The 19444-nt window shown below is 48.7% G+C and overlaps 3 protein-coding genes and 1 long non-coding RNA gene across 11 annotated transcripts in view; 2 read left to right on the top strand and 2 right to left on the bottom strand.

Moving 5' to 3' along the window:
• Position 1: 1 nt before the first annotated feature.
• LOC310904876 (uncharacterized protein) lies at positions 2-8283 on the top strand. Of its 5 annotated transcripts, none has more exons than XM_083850126.1 (3): positions 2-33; positions 266-468; positions 1581-8283. In XM_083850126.1, exon 3 carries the CDS (start codon positions 3132-3134, stop codon positions 4497-4499), a length of 1368 nt encoding a protein of 455 aa, XP_083706252.1. In that variant the 5' UTR covers positions 2-33; positions 266-468; positions 1581-3131; the 3' UTR covers positions 4500-8283. The 5 variants fall into 5 exon arrangements, with proteins under 5 accessions (XP_083706252.1, XP_083706254.1, XP_083706251.1 ...); XM_083850128.1 differs by lacking the exon at positions 2-33 and having other exon boundaries at positions 124-468; positions 1581-1656; positions 3828-8283; XM_083850125.1 differs by lacking the exon at positions 2-33 and having other exon boundaries at positions 124-468.
• Positions 5836-10074, bottom strand: LOC310904915. The gene is made up of 2 exons (XR_014588687.1): positions 9896-10074; positions 5836-9013 (listed from the first exon to the last, which is right to left on the bottom strand). It is a non-coding gene; the product is annotated as an uncharacterized lncRNA (long non-coding RNA).
• A 45-nt stretch (positions 10075-10119) lies between these two features.
• LOC310904859 (uncharacterized protein) lies at positions 10120-16445 on the top strand. 4 transcript variants are annotated; one of them, XM_083850100.1, is made up of 2 exons: positions 10120-10633; positions 11746-16445. In XM_083850100.1, exon 2 carries the CDS (start codon positions 13293-13295, stop codon positions 14658-14660), a length of 1368 nt encoding a protein of 455 aa, XP_083706226.1. In that variant the 5' UTR covers positions 10120-10633; positions 11746-13292; the 3' UTR covers positions 14661-16445. The 4 variants fall into 4 exon arrangements, with proteins under 4 accessions (XP_083706226.1, XP_083706227.1, XP_083706228.1 ...); XM_083850101.1 differs by lacking the exon at positions 10120-10633 and having other exon boundaries at positions 11431-13416; positions 13989-16445; XM_083850102.1 differs by lacking the exon at positions 10120-10633 and having other exon boundaries at positions 11462-11821; positions 13989-16445.
• Positions 15994-19444, bottom strand: part of RPS6KA3 (ribosomal protein S6 kinase A3) — an 84932-nt gene continuing 81481 nt past the window's right edge. The window contains exon 23 of the transcript XR_014588637.1: positions 15994-18890. The gene's annotated coding sequence lies outside the window, so the exon portion shown is untranslated. The remainder of the gene's footprint in view (positions 18891-19444) is intronic.

Below are 19444 nucleotides of genomic sequence, written 5' to 3'. Positions count from 1 at the left end.
GCACGGAGGAGCCGGAGCCGCGGTGCTGGGCAGGTGCTGCCGGTGCTGGGCGTGCTCTGTGGGGGGGTGTGTGAGTGTGTGGGTGTCTGTAGCTGTGTCTGTGTGTGTGTGTGTGTGTGTGTCTGTGTGTGTGTCTGTGTCAGTGTGTGTGTGTGTGTGTTACCTGTCCCTGCAGCAGCCCACACAGCGCTGTATAAATGTCTCTTAGGAATAAGAGACATTAATAAAACATCCATTCGATTCTCCCCAACACTAACATGTGGAGTCCCACACAACGAGTTAAGGAGGCCATAGGAGGGGAATGTGAGTCGAGTCAGTATGCAGAAGGGAAAGCCATACAACTGGCCCTAGAGATTGCCGAAACAGAAAAACAGCCAGCACTGCACCTCTACGCTGATTCCTGAATGGTGGCAAATGCCCGGTGGGGGTGGTTGCAGCAATGGAAACAGAGCAACCGGCAGAGCAGAGGTAAGCCTACCTGGGCTGCTACCCTGTGGCAAGATATTGCTGCCCGGGCAGAAAACCTGGGTGTGAAGGGAAGTCAGGTAGATGCCCGCATGCCCAAGAGTCACACTACCGAAGAACATCAGAACAACAAAGAAGTGGATCGAACTTCAAAAATTGAAGTGTCTCAGGCGGACCTGGCCTGGCCACGTAAGGGTGAGCAGTTTGTAGCTCGATGGGCCCATGAAACATCAGGACATCCGGGGAGGGATGCCACATACAGATGGGCTCGTGATCGAGACAGGGACCTGAGCATTGAGGCCATCACACAGGTTACCCACGAGTGTGAGACCTGTGCTGCGATCAAGAGAGCCGTGAGGGTAAAATCTCCCTGGAACAGGGGGAGGTGGCTAGGGTTTCAATATGGTGAGGCCTGGCAAATTGACTATAGCAGGCCACTCCCACATACCCTCCAAGGCACACGGTACATACTCACCATGGTAGAAGCAACTACTGGGTGGCTGGAAACGTACCCCGTAAACCACGCCACGGCCTGAAACACTGTCTTGGGCCTGGAAAGGCAAGTGCTGGGACGTCATGGTACACCAGACAGAATTGAGTCTGACAATGGGAGTCATTTCCGAAACAATCTTGTCACCTCCTGCGCCAAGAGGCATGGCATTGAGTGGGTATATCACATCCCTTATCACCCACAAGCCTCTGGGAAGGCTGAGGGATACAATGGGCTGTTAAAGACTATGTTACTGCTGTAACATAGTGCTGGGAGATGGAAACAATGGGGTGCTGGGAGAGGGAAACAACGGGACATAAATCTACCAGAAGCCACTTGGCTAGCTAGCAGCAGAGGGTCCGACAACCCTCGCGGTCCTGCTGAAACAAAAACCCTACACACGGTGAGAGGAGCTAAAGCCTCCACAGTGCATGTAGGGAAGCGGATGGGGAAGGCGGTGTGGGTTGCTCCTGCCTCGGTAAAATGCAAACCCACTCATGGGATTGTCTTCGCCCAAGGACTGGGGTATACCTGGTGGGTCATGCAAAAGAATGGGGATATCGGGTGCATGCCTCAAGGAGATTTAAGCTGGGGAGAAAACTAATCTGTAAGTTTTATGTTGTAGGAAGACACTGCAGGATCAACGATAGGTCCACCTCGCAAGGAACCGGGCAAGTGCAGTAACGACTCGAGCTAAGCAGGTACTGGCAACCAGAAATCCAACACTGCTGGTCCTGAGTGACCGCTTTGGCAGATGAAGACCAAATCATCACCAGTTCCTTTGAACATTTTTTGAGAAAGACCTATAGAATGAAAAGATGTACCTACCTATCAGTCTCTTAAGGGACAAGGAACAATAGTGATGAGAATAGTTCTATGCTAAAGTGTGGGGGCCCTGAGAGCGACACGAATGTTACGGAATAAGGGGTGGAGGTTGTACTGGCTCTGGCTGGGACGTTAACTGTCCCTGCAGCAGCCCATACAGTGCTGTGCTCTGCACTTGGAGCTAGAACAGCGCCAGTATCACACCAGTGCTGTGCCTGCTGCTGAGTATTTTACCGAGGCAGGAGCAACCCACACCGCCTTCCCCATCCGCTTCCCTACATGCACTGTGGGGGCTTTAGCTCCTCTCACCGTGTGTAGGGTTTTTGTTTCAACAGGACCACGATGGTTGTCGGACCCTCTGCTGCTAACTAGCCAAGTGGCTTCTGGTAGATTTATGTCCCATTGTTTCCATGTCCCAGCACCCCGTGCTCATAACATAGTCTTTTACAGTCCATTGTATCTCTCAACCTTCCCAGAGGCTTGTGGGTGATAAGGGATGTGATATACCCACTCAATGCCATGCCTCTTGGCCCAGGAGGTGACAAGATTGTTTCGGAAATGACTCCCATTGTCAGACTCAATTCTCTCTGGTGTACCATGACGTCCCAGCACTTGCCTTTCCAGGCCCAAGACAGTGTTTGTAACCCCCTATTTGCCCTTTGGGCAAAAAGAGAGCAAGGAACGTCACCAGGGCAGCTGACCTAACCCAACCAAAGGGCTATTCCATGCCATGTGGTGTCACTCAGCAATAAAAGGTGGAAAAAGGAAGAAGAGGGGAGGGGTGGGCTCTCACTGTGGAAACGCCTGTCCTCCCGAACAACGGCTATGTGCGTTGAGGCCCTGCTTCAAGGATGTGGTCAAGCATCACTCGTTGGTGGGAAGTAGAGAGTAATTTCTTTCCTCTACACTTCCACATAGCCTTTGCTTTTTTTTCTCCCCTTTCCCTTTTTTTCCTTTAGTTAAATTTTTTAATTAATAATATTTTCCCTTAATGATTAATTTTTCCCTTAATTAAATTATCCTTATCTCAAACCGTGAGTTGTTTCTTTCCTTTTCTTCTTCCCTTCCCCTTGTCTTCTGAGGAGGGGGAGTGAGAGAGTGCCTGTGGTGGAGTTCAGCTGCCTACCTAGGTAAAACAACCACGCTGGGGAATGGGGCTGCAGCTTTCCCCTTGCAGGTTCAAGCAGTAGCAAAGCTAAGCAAGTATCTCCGGGGTGCACAAGACACGGAAGCAGAGACAGGACCCTAAGATGACCGGCTTGTTGGGTTTGTGCTTTGCACGTTGCGGTGGCCAGGGCTGGGGTTTGGGGTGCGCGGGGCAGCTGTGTGATGCTGAGCCGAGACTGGGGACATGGACTGGGGCCTCCCAGGGCTGCGGTGGTCACCACGGTGCTCTGGTGCCCACAACAGAACTGGGATGAGTCGGCATGGGGACTGTCACCGGGGCTCTGTGTACAGTGCACTTCAGGCCACCGGTGAGTGCGGCAGGCGGGGGGAAGGCTGGCCGAGGGCAGGGTCAGGGGCACAAACGCCAGCCCCCAGGGTGGTTTCTAGGGCTGGGATGAGGGCGCAGCCACTCTGGGGAGGGCCTTGGGCTGGGCACAGAGGTGCCCCGGCGAGGGCAAGTGCCCAGAGGCTTCGGGGATGTGGCAGGCACCTGTGGCCCCAGGAGACGCTGCTGCCCCACAGGGGATGGGGCCTGGGAGAGCGCACTGTGGTGCCACCTGCCTTCTCAGCACCCCTGCCCGGGGCAAAGCCCAGCCCAGGGCTGCTCATGGGGAGAGCTTTGCAGGATGGTCCCCACGCCACCTCTGGCCAGGGCTCGCGGCCCTGGTGCACACCTGACAGCTGCACACAGACACTTGCCTGGGGTGGCCTGCGGCCCTGTACGTGCAGCGCTCACAAACCCTGCCCTTGCTGCCTCCAAGCTCCATTGCCCCCTCTCCTACCTACCCTCGCGTCTCTCTGGCTCCTGTCCCTTCTCCCCCTGCCACCAGCTCCCTCGCACCCAGCCCTGCTGAGCCCCCTTCTCTCCCATCTCCTCCAGACCATGGCTACCGGTGTTATTCACCTCCTGTCGGTGCTGGGCCTCCTTCAGCTCGCTTTCAAGGTTGGGGACCAGCCCGACAAGGTCACCCAAGACCTCATTCAAGAGCGAGAGAAGATGCTGAGGGAGGAGATGTCGTGGCTGCTGCAGGAGGTCAAAGAAGGAAGTGAGCTGGAGCGCGGGAACAGCACACTGTTCGTGTTCCTCGCTGCGTGCCACCACTGGCAGTTCTGGGCACTTGCCGAAATCCTTCTCATCCTGTTTGGGATGTACTGGCTGCCCAGGCAGAGACAAGCTGACACCAGTGGTGATTCTGACCCACGGAGCTCAACCAGTGTGGATGGGGATGTAGGAGAGGAAGAGGATGAAAAAGTTGAGGATGAGTTGATGGAGGAACAGGAGGAGTGGGAAGTGCACTTCCACCACCACCATCTGCTTGTGGGTCTGCTCAGAGAGTCCTTGCTGCCAAAGCTTCTTGAGATGGAGAACACAATGGAAGAGATGGCAGGGACACATTCTGCATCAGCAAACTCCCTCCAGAGATCCCCTTTCATTTTCGAGCTGCAGGCAGAGATGGGGTTGTTTGCAACTGTCGATGAGAACAACCTAGCTATTTCATCCCTCATTTGCTCCAAGGACCAACTCAATGGCTCTCCTTTAAGCTTCCAATGAAGAATACCTTCAAAAATTAGATACATAGATGTATAAGAATAGTCAAAATAGTTAAGATTGTTTGTTAGGAGATGTTTGCCATATCGATTAGTCACCTGAATAGAAATAGATTTGTAGTTCATAAGGACAATCCTGCAGCTGGGTTTCGGGACTCCAGCAAACCTGTGAATTGAAGCGTCTCACCTGATCCAGCTGAAGATGCTGTTCCCAGGAGTCCTGCAGCAGAGCCTCCCATTACCACCCGGACAGCAGCTGCCCACGTTGCTAGGGGAGCGGATCCCCTCTAGAACCCTTAGTTTAAGTAAAAAGCTAATAAATTATATTGTTTGAACTGTTTGAACTGTCCCTGAGTGTCTTCTCCTGATTGTCTAGGAGAAACTTTGTTGGGGGACGCTAGTCTTTGGCTCCCTCTCTTCCCTGTAATAAAGAGATGATCTTTGGGCTTGGGTGTATGTTAGCAGTGGTTACATTTCTGAGTAGTCATTTGACAACAGCAGGATTTCCGCAGCCTGCTGTTAGGTGAGGTAAGTGCAAAGCGCGCCGCTGCCTCTTGCAGCCGCTGCTGCTCAGGAGTGCTGCTGCCCAGCTGCAGGGGCTCAGCGCAGTGCCTGGGGATCCGGGGTCTCTGCCCAGGCTGGGTGTGCTGGCTCTGGCTGGGATGTTAGCTGTCCCTGCAGCAGCCCACACAGCGCTGTGCTCTGCTCTTGGAGCTAGAACAGCGCCGGTGTCACCCCGGTGCTGTGCCTGCTGCTGAGCAGTGCTGGCACCGCATCAGGACTCCCTCCAACCCCCCCAGGGCCAGCAGGCTGGGGGTGGGCAAAAAGTGAGGAAGGAACATCACCAGGGCAGCTGACCTAACCCAACCAAGGGGGTATTCCGTGCCATGTGGTGTCACACTCAGCAATAAAAGGTGGAAAAAAGAAGAAGAGGGGAGGGGTGGGCTCTCACTGTGAAAACGCCTGTCCTCCCGAACAACGGCTATGTGCGTTGAGACCCTGCTTCAAGGACGTGGTCAAGCATCACTCCTCGGTGGGAAGTGGAGAGTAACTGCTTTTCTCTCTCTGTGCTTCCGTGGGGCCTTTGCTTTGTTTGTTTGTTTTTCCTCTTCCCTTTCCCTTTAATTAAATCATCCTTATCTCAAACCTTGAGCCCTTTGTGTCGTATTTTCTCCCCCTTCCCCTTTGAGAAGGGGGAGTGAGAGAGTGGCTGTGTGAAGCTTAGCTGCCCACCCGAGTAAAACCACCCCAGCACGCTGCAAATGCAGTCCAGTGTTAGCGATGGGCACGCACGACGGATTTATAACTGGGCAGAACAAATGACTATCCAAGAAAGCGACTTGGAGTATGTTTGAAAGTTTATTCAATAGTAGAAATTTCAATTTCTTTTGAAGACTACAAAACCTGCCATTAGACAGGAGTACAAGCAATGTTATCTCTCCAGAACTGTTCATAGTTACACCTGGAACAGTTCTGATTACACAGTAATAGCATGATTGGAACATTTCCTAGATCAAACTCCGAATAAAACAATCATTTAAAGTATTCAGTACATTTTTTTTGTTTAAACTAGCATTTCAATTCTATGACAGCAGTGCCAAGCATCTATCAGATGCTATTGTAATGGTCTAGAATAAGGTACGATACCACTGACTTCCTGGAATAGTACCTTAGACTCACTCACGTGCCATGCTGAGAAAACCAGTATAAAGTATGATTGTACAGAATTGTAGAAAAATATTTTATCTGTGATTTTGTCATTTTTTAAAAATGTTTTTAAGTAGACTCCCCCCCAACTAGGTTGCAAAATAATTACATCCCTCGTAAGTACACCTTCCCTTTGATTAGGTCAAGAGTATCAAGAGAAAGCTAATTTACATCATTTTCATAAGTGAAAATTCATCCATTAACCACTGCTGCTTAGTGAGGACCAGCATACCTTGAATCCTTTCCTTCCAGTAATAGAAAAGCACAGCTTTAGTTGGTACACCACATTTACAAAAGCAAAACAAAACAAACAAATCCCGGACGCGCAAATCTATTTTCTTACGCCCTTAACTCTTTAGAAAAAAGTTTTAAATATTCTCTTGAAAAATTCCTTATAAGTTTTATTCATAATCACTGTAACATTGAGTGAAGAACTTTGCCCCTACTAGATACAGATGGCATTAAATGAGTATTGCAACTACTCTCTCCCCCTCCCTTCTCTCATGCTCTCGAGTACAGTAATTTCACACTAAAAATAAATGATGGCCTACATATAGGAAATTCACCTGCATTTCTATTTTTTTCTTTTGCCTTTTTTTATTTTATTTTTTTTAAATCCTCCACAACTTGGTATCCTAGAGTCCCCTGCTATGCTTTGCACCAAGCAGCAGTCCAGCAGAGAATCTAACAGTGTCTCACCCATACATTCTAACAGAAAGGTGCTAGGACTCAAAGAAGCATTATGTGGATTTCTTTACAGCTTTTAAAAACTGCAACTACAAAACCAAAAGCAATGTGAAAGCTGTGAACGTGGATCCAAAAATGCAGGTAAGGTATATAAGCACGTCTAGCCTGTAAAACGTACTACCTGCATAGATGGGCCATGTCTTACTTTGTTTAGAAAGCAACTTTGAAAAAAATAGTGGATCTAGACTTTAACACATTCAAGTTATCGTACACTAAACTGTCCCGTTTTGCTGGCATCTAAATGTTCATCCTGTGTCACTACATACAAAACAGTAGCGACATCTGTCAAGTCTAGACTAAATTATCAGCTTACTTGAGAATGTAGATAACCTAAAATGCAGGAGTTGACATTGCTCGGCTATTTGACTCATGACCAGTGAGCCTGAGAGCTACAAAAAACGGCTGAACTACTGAGATTTTTTAGATTATTTTAACATGGACAATTGCCAATAGGGAAGCATCTTAAGACCTCCTTTCAATCTGTTCTGTGCCAGCTACCTGTGCACATTGGGAACATGGGAGAAATTCCTTCCTGAACTGGAATACTATTAACAGCACGTTAGCAAGTGCTGCCATTCCTTTACTTCAACAGTATCAGTTTTAAATCTTGTTTATTGACTAGATATGACAATATTCAGATTAACACTTTTAAAAAACAATTCCAGAAGGCATGATCTCTAGGATTTGATAAGCCTGACTTACAATCACTTATAGAGCTGAAAATACATTTTCTGAAAAGCAAGAAGGTTTTTTTTTTTTTTTTTTAAATACGTCTGGAACTGCAGACACTGTCAAACAACAACAAAAAGTCAAGATGGCCTTTTTCTGCTACTAGCTGAAGATGTTTCTTGAACAAAGGGTAGATGCACCTGTACAGCTGAAGTAAACTTCAACGCTAGAGCACCAAGTAAGGGAAAAATGCTAATTGCCCCGGAGAACTGCGTGTTTAAGTTTCTGAGACTGACGGTCATTTAAGTATCTTTGCTCCTAAACCGATTCCTTAGCCATTAAAGGTAATATATGAAGAACATTACGCATGTAAAAGCAAAAAATATAAATAAAAAATACATCTTTTGGAGTATTGATGACTAGACCTGGATTTAGGGAGTCTGATTTTCTAGCAGCTTTGCCAAATAAATGAGAGCAGCACTGGGGCAAATTATTGTCAGGGATTAAATATTTAACAGATTTTTAAGAAGGGAAATGAAATGGGATTCATTGCAAGCTTAACAAAGGGAGTTTCCCCAAAGAACTCAGGAAAACTTGTGTCAAAAGGAACATTCTCACATTCACATAAAGCAAATCTGTGGTGTCGTAAAGATGACGCCCCCTCCCAACAAACCTCTGACGATTTCAAGGAAAGCAGCAAATTAACCACTACCAAAAAAACTTAATACTACTAATCAAGAAAACACCTTCTCAGGCAAAATTGCAGCTTTTACTTTTTCAACTGTATTGGTTCACATAGAGGTGTTCACCTGGATCTACATTTATTAAAGCTGGAGGTCGTAACAACCATTTTCATATCTGGATCGAGCTGACGTAGCACAGTACTTTGGTGGAGCTGGTTACTCACCCCAATTCAGACACATTCCAGCGTGCCTTCTCATTTGGGCAACTGAGCTTTCAAGACCAGCCACCAAGACTTGTCTTTAACTACTGAAGATACCAGGAGAACGGAGCATTAAAAGTTAGCATTAGTATTTGAAAATGAGTCTTCCACCCTTATTACAAATTTGCTTTCAGATGGGGAAAAGCGAGGACATTCATTTCTCAACAGTTTTGCTTTACCTGACCTGGGACAATACTATTTTTCCTGGTAAATTACAACGACCCTTTCCAATCCCAGACAGATCAGGATGATTCTCTGCATTTTGTTTAGGCTCTCACTTAAAATTATGAGAAAATAACTGGCAGAACATTGGATCCATCAGTTTTGCAACTACAGTGAATGCAGTTTAAGCCTGCTTTTTCCGGGCTTATTAGCGGACATTACGTTTTGCTTTATCTTCAGTGCTGCCTTTCTTCTATAATACCAACATTCATTGAACAAATCCTCTGCAGCTTGAACAAAAAAGTCACAGAACAGAGATAAAATAGTAACAAGGGATTATAAGAATAAACAATATAGAAATGTCCTCTATCAGAAAGTATTTAGCAATGATTCCTGAGTCCAGAGATTAAAGGGGGCAAAATGAAAGGGAGGAGAGGAGGAACAGAACACATAGCGAGATATGGAGCAAGTTATCTTTGCTCTGGGTTATATCATCTATTGTATATATAGTATGGCGAGAGATCCGCTGTTTAAATTTTGAATACTATAAACAGCATCCCGATTTTTATAACGTGACTACGACAATGATTCTGTGAATACAATAAGCGAAGTAACCGGACTTCTGGGGATTTTTGTGCCTGTTTTCCACACGACACGTCTGACTGCCCCGTCCAGATCCGGCCGTTGTGCTCGTTTCCCCGTTTCCACCTCCCACCTTTACCCGAGCAGCGACACGCTCCCAGCAGCGCACAGCCCCACGCCTTCAACCCCCCCGCGCCGCCCGGGGCCGCCCGCCGCCTTCACGGGGCTTTTTAGCACCCCCACCCCCAGACCCTCCCGACCCCACCGCGGCCGCCCTGCAACCCCGCTCCGCCCCCACCCGGCGGGCCGCGGCCGGGCGCGGTGCAGCAGGCCCACACGTGGCAGCGGCCGGGCGGCCCCGCTCCCCCCGGGAGGCGGCGGAGGGGCTCGGCTCGGGGCAGGGCAGCCCCGGGCGGGCCGCGGGGCCCCCCCCTCTCCCCTCTCCCCTCCTCCCTCCCGCGCCGGCGGGGCCGGCCCCGGGGGGGAGGCCGCGGCTGGGCCCCGAGGCCGGGGGAAGGCGGCCGGCCGGGCCGCGGGGCGGCGGGGAGGGAGGGGAGGGGAGGGGGCGGCGGGGCCGGGGGGGGCCTCACCTTTGTTCTTGGGCATGGCGCCGGGCGCGGGGCGGCGGAGGGCGGCGGCTGGGCCTGCGGGCGGCTCCGCGAGCGGCGGCTGCGCGCGGGGTGGGCGGCGGGGACGGAAGGCGCGGGGCTGCTGCGGCCCGGCCCCAACGCGCCCCCTGGCGGCACGGAGGAGCCGGAGCCGCGGTGCTGGGCAGGTGCTGCCGGTGCTGGGCGTGCTCTGTGGGGGGGTGTGTGAGTGTGTGGGTGTGTGTGGGTGTGTGTGGGTGTGTGTGGGTGTGTGTGGGTGTGTGTGGGTGTCTGTGTGTGTCTGTGTGTGTGGGTGTGTGGGTGTGTCGGTGTGGGTGTTGGTGTGTGGGTGGGTGTGGGTGTGGGTGTGTGTGTCTGTGTGTGTGTGTGTGTGTCTGTGTGTGTGTCTGTGTCTGTGTGAGTGTGTGTGTGTTAGCTGTCCCTGCAGCAGCCCACACAGCGCTGTATAAATGTCTCTTAGGAATAAGAGACATTAATAAAACATCCATTCGATTCTCCCCAACACTAACATGTGGAGTCCCACACAACGAGTTAAGGAGGCCATAGGAGGGGAATGTGAGTCGAGTCAGTATGCAGAAGGGAAAGCCATACAACTGGCCCTAGAGATTGCCGAAACAGAAAAACAGCCAGCACTGCACCTCTACGCTGATTCCTGAATGGTGGCAAATGCCCGGTGGGGGTGGTTGCAGCAATGGAAACAGAGCAACCGGCAGAGCAGAGGTAAGCCTACCTGGGCTGCTACCCTGTGGCAAGATATTGCTGCCCGGGCAGAAAACCTGGGTGTGAAGGGAAGTCAGGTAGATGCCCGCATGCCCAAGAGTCACACTACCGAAGAACATCAGAACAACAAAGAAGTGGATCGAACTTCAAAAATTGAAGTGTCTCAGGCGGACCTGGCCTGGCCACGTAAGGGTGAGCAGTTTGTAGCTCGATGGGCCCATGAAACATCAGGACATCCGGGGAGGGATGCCACATACAGATGGGCTCGTGATCGAGACAGGGACCTGAGCATTGAGGCCATCACACAGGTTACCCACGAGTGTGAGACCTGTGCTGCGATCAAGAGAGCCGTGAGGGTAAAATCTCCCTGGAACAGGGGGAGGTGGCTAGGGTTTCAATATGGTGAGGCCTGGCAAATTGACTATAGCAGGCCACTCCCACATACCCTCCAAGGCAAACGGTACATACTCACCATGGTAGAAGCAACTACTGGGTGGCTGGAAACGTACCCCGTAAACCATGCCACGGCCTGAAACACTGTCTTGGGCCTGGAAAGGCAAGTGCTGGGACGTCATGGTACACCAGACAGAATTGAGTCTGACAATGGGAGTCATTTCCGAAACAATCTTGTCACCTCCTGGGCCAAGAGGCATGGCATTGAGTGGGTATATCACATCCCTTATCACCCACAAGCCTCTGGGAAGGCTGAGGGATACAATGGGCTGTTAAAGACTATGTTACTGCTGTAACATAGTGCTGGGAGATGGAAACAGTGGGGTGCTGGGAGAGGGAAACAACGGGACATAAATCTACCAGAAGCCACTTGGCTAGCTAGCAGCAGAGGGTCCGACAACCCTCGCGGTCCTGCTGAAACAAAAACCCTACACACGGTGAGAGGAGCTAAAGCCTCCACAGTGCATGTAGGGAAGCGGATGGGGAAGGCGGTGTGGGTTGCTCCTGCCTCGGTAAAATGCAAACCCACTCATGGGATTGTCTTCGCCCAAGGACTGGGGTATACCTGGTGGGTCATGCAAAAGAATGGGGATATCGGGTGCATGCCTCAAGGAGATTTAAGCTGGGGAGAAAACTAATCTGTAAGTTTTATGTTGTAGGAAGACACTGCAGGATCAACGATAGGTCCACCTCGCAAGGAACCGGGCAAGTGCAGTAACGACTCGAGCTAAGCAGGTACTGGCAACCAGAAATCCAACACTGCTGGTCCTGAGTGACCGCTTTGGCAGATGAAGACCAAATCATCACCAGTTCCTTTGAACATTTTTTGAGAAAGACCTATAGAATGAAAAGATGTACCTACCTATCAGTCTCTTAAGGGACAAGGAACAATAGTGATGAGAATAGTTCTATGCTAAAGTGTGGGGGCCCTGAGAGCGACACGAATGTTACGGAATAAGGGGTGGAGGTTGTCCTGGCTCTGGCTGGGACGTTAACTGTCCCTGCAGCAGCCCATACAGTGCTGTGCTCTGCACTTGGAGCTAGAACAGCACTGGTATCACACCAGTGCTGTGCCTGCTGCTGAGTATTTTACCGAGGCAGGAGCAACCCACACCGCGTTCCCCATCCGCTTTCCTACATGCACCGTGGGGGCTTTAGCTCCTCTCACCGTGTGTAGGGTTTTTGTTTCAGCAGGACCGCGATGGTTGTCGGACCCTCTGCTGCTAACTAGCCAAGTGGCTTCTGGTAGATTTATGTCCCATTGTTTCCATGTCCCAGCACCCTCCTAACATAGTCTTTAACAGTCCATTGTATCTCTCAACCTTCCCAGAGGCTTGTGGGTGATAAGGGATGTGATATACCCACTCAATGCCATGCCTCTTGGCCCAGGAGGTGACAAGATTGTTTCGGAAATGACTCCCATTGTCAGACTCAATTCTGTCTGGTGTACCATGACGTCCCAGCACTTGCCTTTCCAGGCCCAAGACAGTGTTTGTAACCCCCTATTTGCCCTTTGGGCAAAAAGAGAGCAAGGAACGTCACCAGGGCAGCTGACCTAACCCAACCAAAGGGCTATTCCATGCCATGTGGTGTCACTCAGCAATAAAAGGTGGAAAAAGGAAGAAGAGGGGAGGGGTGGGCTCTCACTGTGGAAACGCCTGTCCTCCCGAACAACGGCTATGTGCGTTGAGGCCCTGCTTCAAGGATGTGGTCAAGCATCACTCGTTGGTGGGAAGTAGAGAGTAATTTCTTTCCTCTGCACTTCCACACAGCCTTTGCTTTTTTTTTTTTCCCTTTCCCTTTTTTTCCTTTAGTTAAATTTTTTAATGAATAATATTTTCCCTTAATGATTAATTTTTCCCTGAATTAAATTATCCTTATCTCAACCCGTGAGTTGTTTCTTTCCTTTTCTTCTTCCCTTCCCCTTGTCGTCTGAGGAGGGGGAGTGAGAGAGTGCCTGTGGTGGAGTTCAGCTGCCTACCTAGGTAAAACAACCACGCTGGGGAATGGGGCTGCAGCTTTCCCCTTGCAGGTTCAAGCAGTAGCAAAGCTAAGCAAGTATCTCCGGGGTGCACAAGACACGGAAGCAGAGACAGGACCCTAAGATGACCGGCTTGTTGGGTTTGTGCTTTGCACGTTGCGGTGGCCAGGGCTGGGGTTTGGGGTGCGCGGGGCAGCTGTGTGATGCTGAGCCGAGACTGGGGACATGGACTGGGGCCTCCCAGGGCTGCGGTGGTCACCATGGTGCTCTGGTGCCCACAACAGAACTGGGATGAGTCGGCATGGGGACTGTCACCGGGGCTCTGTGTACAGTGCGCTTCAGGCCACCGGTGAGTGCGGCAGGCGGGGGGAAGGCTGGCCGAGGGCAGGGTCAGGGGCACAAACGCCAGCCCCCAGGGTGGTTTCTAAGGCTGGGATGAGGGCGCAGCCACTCTGGGGAGGGCCTTGGGCTGGGCACAGAGGTGCCCCGGCGACGGCAAGTGCCCAGAGGCTTCGGGGATGTGGCAGGCACCTGTGGCCCCAGGAGACGCTGCTGCCCCACAGGGGATGGGGCCTGGGAGAGCGCACTGTGGTGCCACCTGCCTTCTCAGCACCCCTGCCCGGGGCAAAGCCCAGCCCAGGGCTGCTCATGGGGAGAGCTTTGCAGGATGGTCCCCACGCCACCTCTGGCCAGGGCTCGCGGCCCTGTTGCACACCTGACAGCTGCGCACAGACACTTGCCTGGGGTGGCCTGCGGCCCTGTACGTGCAGCGCTCACAAACCCTGCCCTTGCTGCCTCCAAGCTCCATTGCCCCCTCTCCTACCTACCCTCGCGTCTCTCTGGCTCCTGTCCCTTCTCCCCCTGCCACCAGCTCCCTCGCACCCAGCCCTGCTGAGCCCCCTTCTCTCCCATCTCCTCCAGACCATGGCTATCGGTGTTATTCACCTCCTGTCGGTGCTGGGCCTCCTTCAGCTGACTCTCAAGGTTGGGGACCAGCCCGACAAGGTCACCCAAGACCTCATTCAAGAGCAAGAGAAGATGCTGAGGGAGGAGATGTCGTGGCTGCTGCTGGAGGTTGAAGAACGAAGCAAGCTGGACAGTGGGAAGAGCACACTGTTTATGTTCCTTGCTGCGTGCCACCACTGGCAGTTCTGGGCACTTGCCGAAATCCTTCTCATCCTGTTTGGGATGTACTGGCTGCCCAGGCAGAGACAAGCTGACACCAATGGTGATTCTGACCCACGGAGCTCAACCAGTGTGGACGGGGATGTAGGAGAGGAAGAGGATGAAAAAGTTGAGGATGAGTTGATGGAGGAACAGGAGGAGTGGGAAGTGCACTTCCACCACCAACATCTGCTTGCGGGTCTGCTCAGGGAGTCCTTGCTGCCAAAGCTTCTTGAGATGGAGAACATAATGGAAGAGATGGCAGGGACACATTCTGCATCAGCAAACTCCCTCCAGAGATCCCCTTTCATTTTCGAGCTGCAGGCAGAGATGGGGTTGTTTGCAACTGTCGATGAGAACAACCTAGCTATTTCATCCCTCATTTGCTCCAAGGACCAACTCAATGGCTCTCCTTTAAGCTTCCACTGAGGAATACCTTCAAAAATTAGATACGTAGATGTATAAGAATAGTCAAAATAGTTAAGATTGTTTGTTAGGAGATGTTTGCCGTATCGATTAGTCACCTGAATAGAAATAGATTTGTAGTTCATAAGGACAATCCTGCAGCTGGGTTTCGGGACTCCAGCAAACCTGTGAATTGAAGCGTCTCACCTGATCCAGCTGAAGATGCTGTTCCCAGGAGTCCTGCAGCAGAGCCTCCCAGTATCACCGTTACCACCCGGACAGCAGCTGCCCACGTTGCTAGGGGAGCGGATCCCCTCTAGAACCCTTAGTTTAAGTAAAAAGCTAATAAATTATATTGTTTGAACTGTTTGAACTGTCCCTGAGTGTCTTCTCCTGATTGTCTAGGAGAAACTTCGTTGGGGGACGCTAGCCTTTGGCTCCCTCTCTTCCCTGTAATAAAGAGATGATCTTTGGGCTTGGGTGTATGTTAGCAGTGGTTACATTTCTGAGTAGTCATTTGACAACAGCAGGATTTCCGCAGCCTGCTGTTAGGTGAGGTAAGTGCAAAGCGCACCGCTGCCTCTTGCAGCCGCTGCTGCTCAGGAGTGCTGCTGCCCAGCTGCAGGGGCTCAGCGCAGTGCCTGGGGATCCGGGGTCTCTGCCCAGGCTGGGTGTGCTGGCTCTGGCTGGGGTGTTAGCTGTCCCTGCAGCAGCCCACACAGCGCTGTGCTCTGCACTTGGAGCTAGAACAGCGCCGGTATCACCCCGGTGCTGTGCCTGCTGCTGAGCAGTGCTGGCACCGCATCAGGACTCCCTCCAACCCCCCCCGGGCCAGCAGGCTGGGGGTGGGCAAAAAGTGAGGAAGGAACATCACCAGGGCAGCTGACCTAACCCAACCAAGGGGGTATTCCGTGCCATGTGGTGTCACACTCAGCAATAAAAGGTGGAAAAAGGAAGAAGAGGGGAGGGGTGGGCTCTCATTGTCCTCCCGAACAACGGCTATGTGCGTTGAGACCCTGCTTCAAGGACGTGGTCAAGCATCACTGGTTGGTGGGAAGTAGAGAGTAACTGCTTTTCTCTCTCTGTGCTTCCGTGGGGCCTTTGCTTTGTTTGTTTGTTTTTCCTCTTCCCTTTCCCTTTAATTAAATCATCCTTATCTCAAACCTTGAGCCCTTTGTGTCGTATTTTCTCCCCCTTCCCCTTTGAGAAGGGGGAGTGAGAGAGTGGCTGTGTGAAGCTTAGCTGCCCACCCGAGTAAAACCACCCCAGTACGCTGCAAATGCAGTCCAGTGTTAGCGATGGGCACGCACGACGGATTTATAACTGGGCAGAACAAATGACTATCCAAGAAAGCAACTTGGAGTATGTTTGAAAGTTTATTCATAGTAGAAATTTCAATTTCTTTTGAAGACTACAAAACCTGCCATTAGACAGGAGTACAAGCAATGTTATCTCTCCAGAACTGTTCATAGTTACACCTGGAACAGTTCTGATTACACAGTAATAGCATGATTGGAACATTTCCTAGATCAAACTCTGAATAAAACAATCATTTAAAATATTCAGTACATTTTTTTGTTTAAACTAGCATTTCAATTCTATGACAGCAGTGCCAAGCATCTATCAGATGCTATTGTAATGGTCTAGAATAAGGTACGATACCACTGACTTCCTGGAATAGTACCTTAGACTCACTCACGTGCCATGCTGAGAAAACCAGTATAAAGTATGATTGTATAGAACTGTAGAAAAATATTTTATCTGTGATTTTGTCATTTTTTAAAAATGTTTTTACGTAGACTCCCCCCCAACTAGGTTGCAAAATAATTACATCCCTCGTAAGTACACCTTCCCTTTGATTAGGTCAAGAGTATCAAGATAAAGCTAATTTACATCATTTTCGTAAGTGAAAATTCATCCATTAACCACTGCTGCTTAGTGAGGACCAGCATACCTTGAATCCTTTCCTTCCAGTAATAGAAAAGCACAGCTTTAGTTGGTACACCACATTTACAAAAGCAAAACAAAACAAACAAATCCCGGACGCGCAAATCTATTTTCTTACGCCCTTAACTCTTTAGAAAAAAGTTTTAAATATTCTCTTGAAAAATTCCTTATAAGTTTTATTCATAATCACTGTAACATTGAGTGAAGAACTTTGCCCCTACTAGATACAGATGGCATTAAATGAGTATTGCAACTACTCTCTCCCCCTCCCTTCTCTCATGCTCTCGAGTACAGTAATTTCACACTAAAAATAAATGATGGCCTACATATAGGAAATTCACCTGCATTTCTATTTTTTTCTTTTGCCTTTTTTTATTTTTTTTTTTTTAAATCCTCCACAACTTGGTATCCTAGAGTCCCCTGCTATGCTTTGCACCAAGCAGCAGTCCAGCAGAGAATCTAACAGTGTCTCACCCATACAATTAACAGAAAGGTGCTAGGACTCAAAGAAGCATTATGTGGATTTCTTTACAGCTTTTAAAAACTGCAACTACAAAACCAAAAGTAAATGTGAAAGCTGTGAACGTGGATCCAAAAATGCAGGTAAGGTATATAAGCACGTCTAGCCTGTAAAACATACTACCTGCATAGATGGGCCACGTCTTACTTTGTTTAGAAAGCAACTTTGAAAAAAATAGTGGATCTAGACTTTAACACATTCAAGTGATCGTACACTAAACTGTCCCGTTTTGCTGGCATCTAAATGTTCATCCTGTGTCACTACATACAAAACAGTAGCGACATCTGTCAAGTCTAGACTAAATTATCAGCTTACTTGAGAATGTAGATAACCTAAAATGCAGGAGTTGACATTGCTCGGCTATTTGACTCATGACCAGTGAGCCTGAGAGCTACAAAAAACGGCTGAACTACTGAGATTTTTTAGATTATTTTAACATGGACAATTGCCAATAGGGAAGCATCTTAAGACCTCCTTTCAATCTGTTCTGTGCCAGCTATCTGTGCACATTGGGAACATGGGAGAAATTCCTTCCTGAACTGGAATACTATTACCAACACGTTAGCAAGTGCTGCCATTCCTTTACTTCAACAGTATCAGTTTTAAATCTTGTTTATTGACTAGATATGACAATATTCAGATTAACACTTTTAAAAAACAATTCCAGAAGGCATGATCTCTAGGATTTGATAAGCCTGACTTACAATCACTTATAGAGCTGAAAATACATTTTCTGAAAAGCAAGAAGGTTTTTTTTTTTTTAAATACGTCTGGAACTGCAGACACTGTCAAACAACAACAAAAAGTCAAGATGGCCTTTTTCTGCTACTAGCTGAAGATGTTTCTTGAACAAAGGGTAGATGCACCTGTACAGCTGAAGTAAACTTCAACGCTAGAGCACCAAGTAAGGGAAAAATGCTAATTGCCCCGGAGAACTGCGTGTTTAAGTTTCTGAGACTGACGGTCCTTTAAGTATCTTTGCTCCTAAACCGATTCCTTAGCCATTAAAGGTAATATATGAAGAACATTACGCATGTAAAAGCAAAAAATATAAATAAAAAATACATCTTTGGAGTATTGATGACTAGACCTGGATTTAGGGAGTCTGATTTTCTAGCAGCTTTGCCAAATAAATGAGAGCAGCACTGGGGCAAATTATCGTCACGGATTAAATATTTAACAGATTTTTAAGAAGGGAAATGAAATGGGATTCATTGCAAGCTTAACAAAGGGAGTTTCCCCAAAGAACTCAGGAAAACTTGTGTCAAAAGGAACGTTCTCACATTCACATAAAGCAAATCTGTGGTGTCGTAAAGATGACGCCCACTCCCAACAAACCTCTGATGATTTCAAGGAAAGCAGCAAATTAATCACTACAAAAAAAACTTAATACTACTAATCAAGAAAACACCTTCTCAGGCAAAATTGCAGCTTTTACTTTTTCAACTGTATTGGTTCACACAGAGGTGTTCACCTGGATCTACATTTATTAAAGCTGGAGGTCGTAACAACCATTTTCATATCTGGATCGAGCTGACGTAGCACAGTACTTTGGTGGAGCTGGTTACTCACCCCAATTCAGACACATTCCAGCGTGCCTTCTCATTTGGGCAATCGAGCTTTCAAGACCAGCCACCAAGACTTGTCTTTAACTACTGAAGATACCAGGAGAACGGAGCATTAAAAGTTAGCATTAGTATTTAAAAATGAGTCTTCCACCCTTATTACAAATTTGCTTTCAGATGGGGAAAAGCGAGAACATTCATTTCTCAACAGTTTTGCTTTACCTGACCTGGGACAATACTATTTTTCCTGGTAAATTGCAACGACCCTTTCCAATCCCAGACAGATCAGGATGATTCTCTGCATTTTGTTTAGGCTCTCACTTAAAATTATGAGAAAATAACTGGCAGAACATTGGATCCATCAGTTTTGCAACTACAGTGAATGCAGTTTACACCTGCTTTTTCCGGGCTTATTAGCGGACATTACGTTTTGCTTTATCTTCAGTGCTGCCTTTCTTCTATAATACCAACATTCATTGAACAAATCCTCTGCAGCTTGAACAAAAAAGTCACAGAACAGAGATAAAATATTAACAAGGGATTATAAGAATAAACAATATAGAAATGTCCTCTATCAGAAAGTATTTAGCAATGATTCCTGAGTGCAGAGATTAAACGGGGCAGAATGAAAGGGAGGAGAGGAGGAACAGAACACCTAGCGAGATATGGAGCAAGTTATCTTTGCTCTGGGTTATATCATCTATTGTATATATAGTATGGCGAGAGATCCGCTGTTTAAATTTTGAATACTATAAACAGCATCCCGATTTTTATAA

The sequence above is a fragment of the Anser anser genome (assembly GCF_964211835.1).
Source record: "Anser anser genome assembly, chromosome: 1".
Lineage (NCBI taxonomy): Eukaryota > Metazoa > Chordata > Aves > Anseriformes > Anatidae > Anser > Anser anser.
Note: the sequence above shows the minus strand (reverse complement) of the source record. Positions and strands in the feature narration are given on the sequence as shown.

Bases quoted from the DNA above. Each gene is read 5' to 3' on its own strand.
- LOC310904876 (XM_083850126.1), top strand. From the start codon at position 3,132: ATGGACTGGGGCCTCCCAGGGCTGCGGTGGTCACCACGGTGCTCTGGT.
- LOC310904859 (XM_083850100.1), top strand. From the start codon at position 13,293: ATGGACTGGGGCCTCCCAGGGCTGCGGTGGTCACCATGGTGCTCTGGT.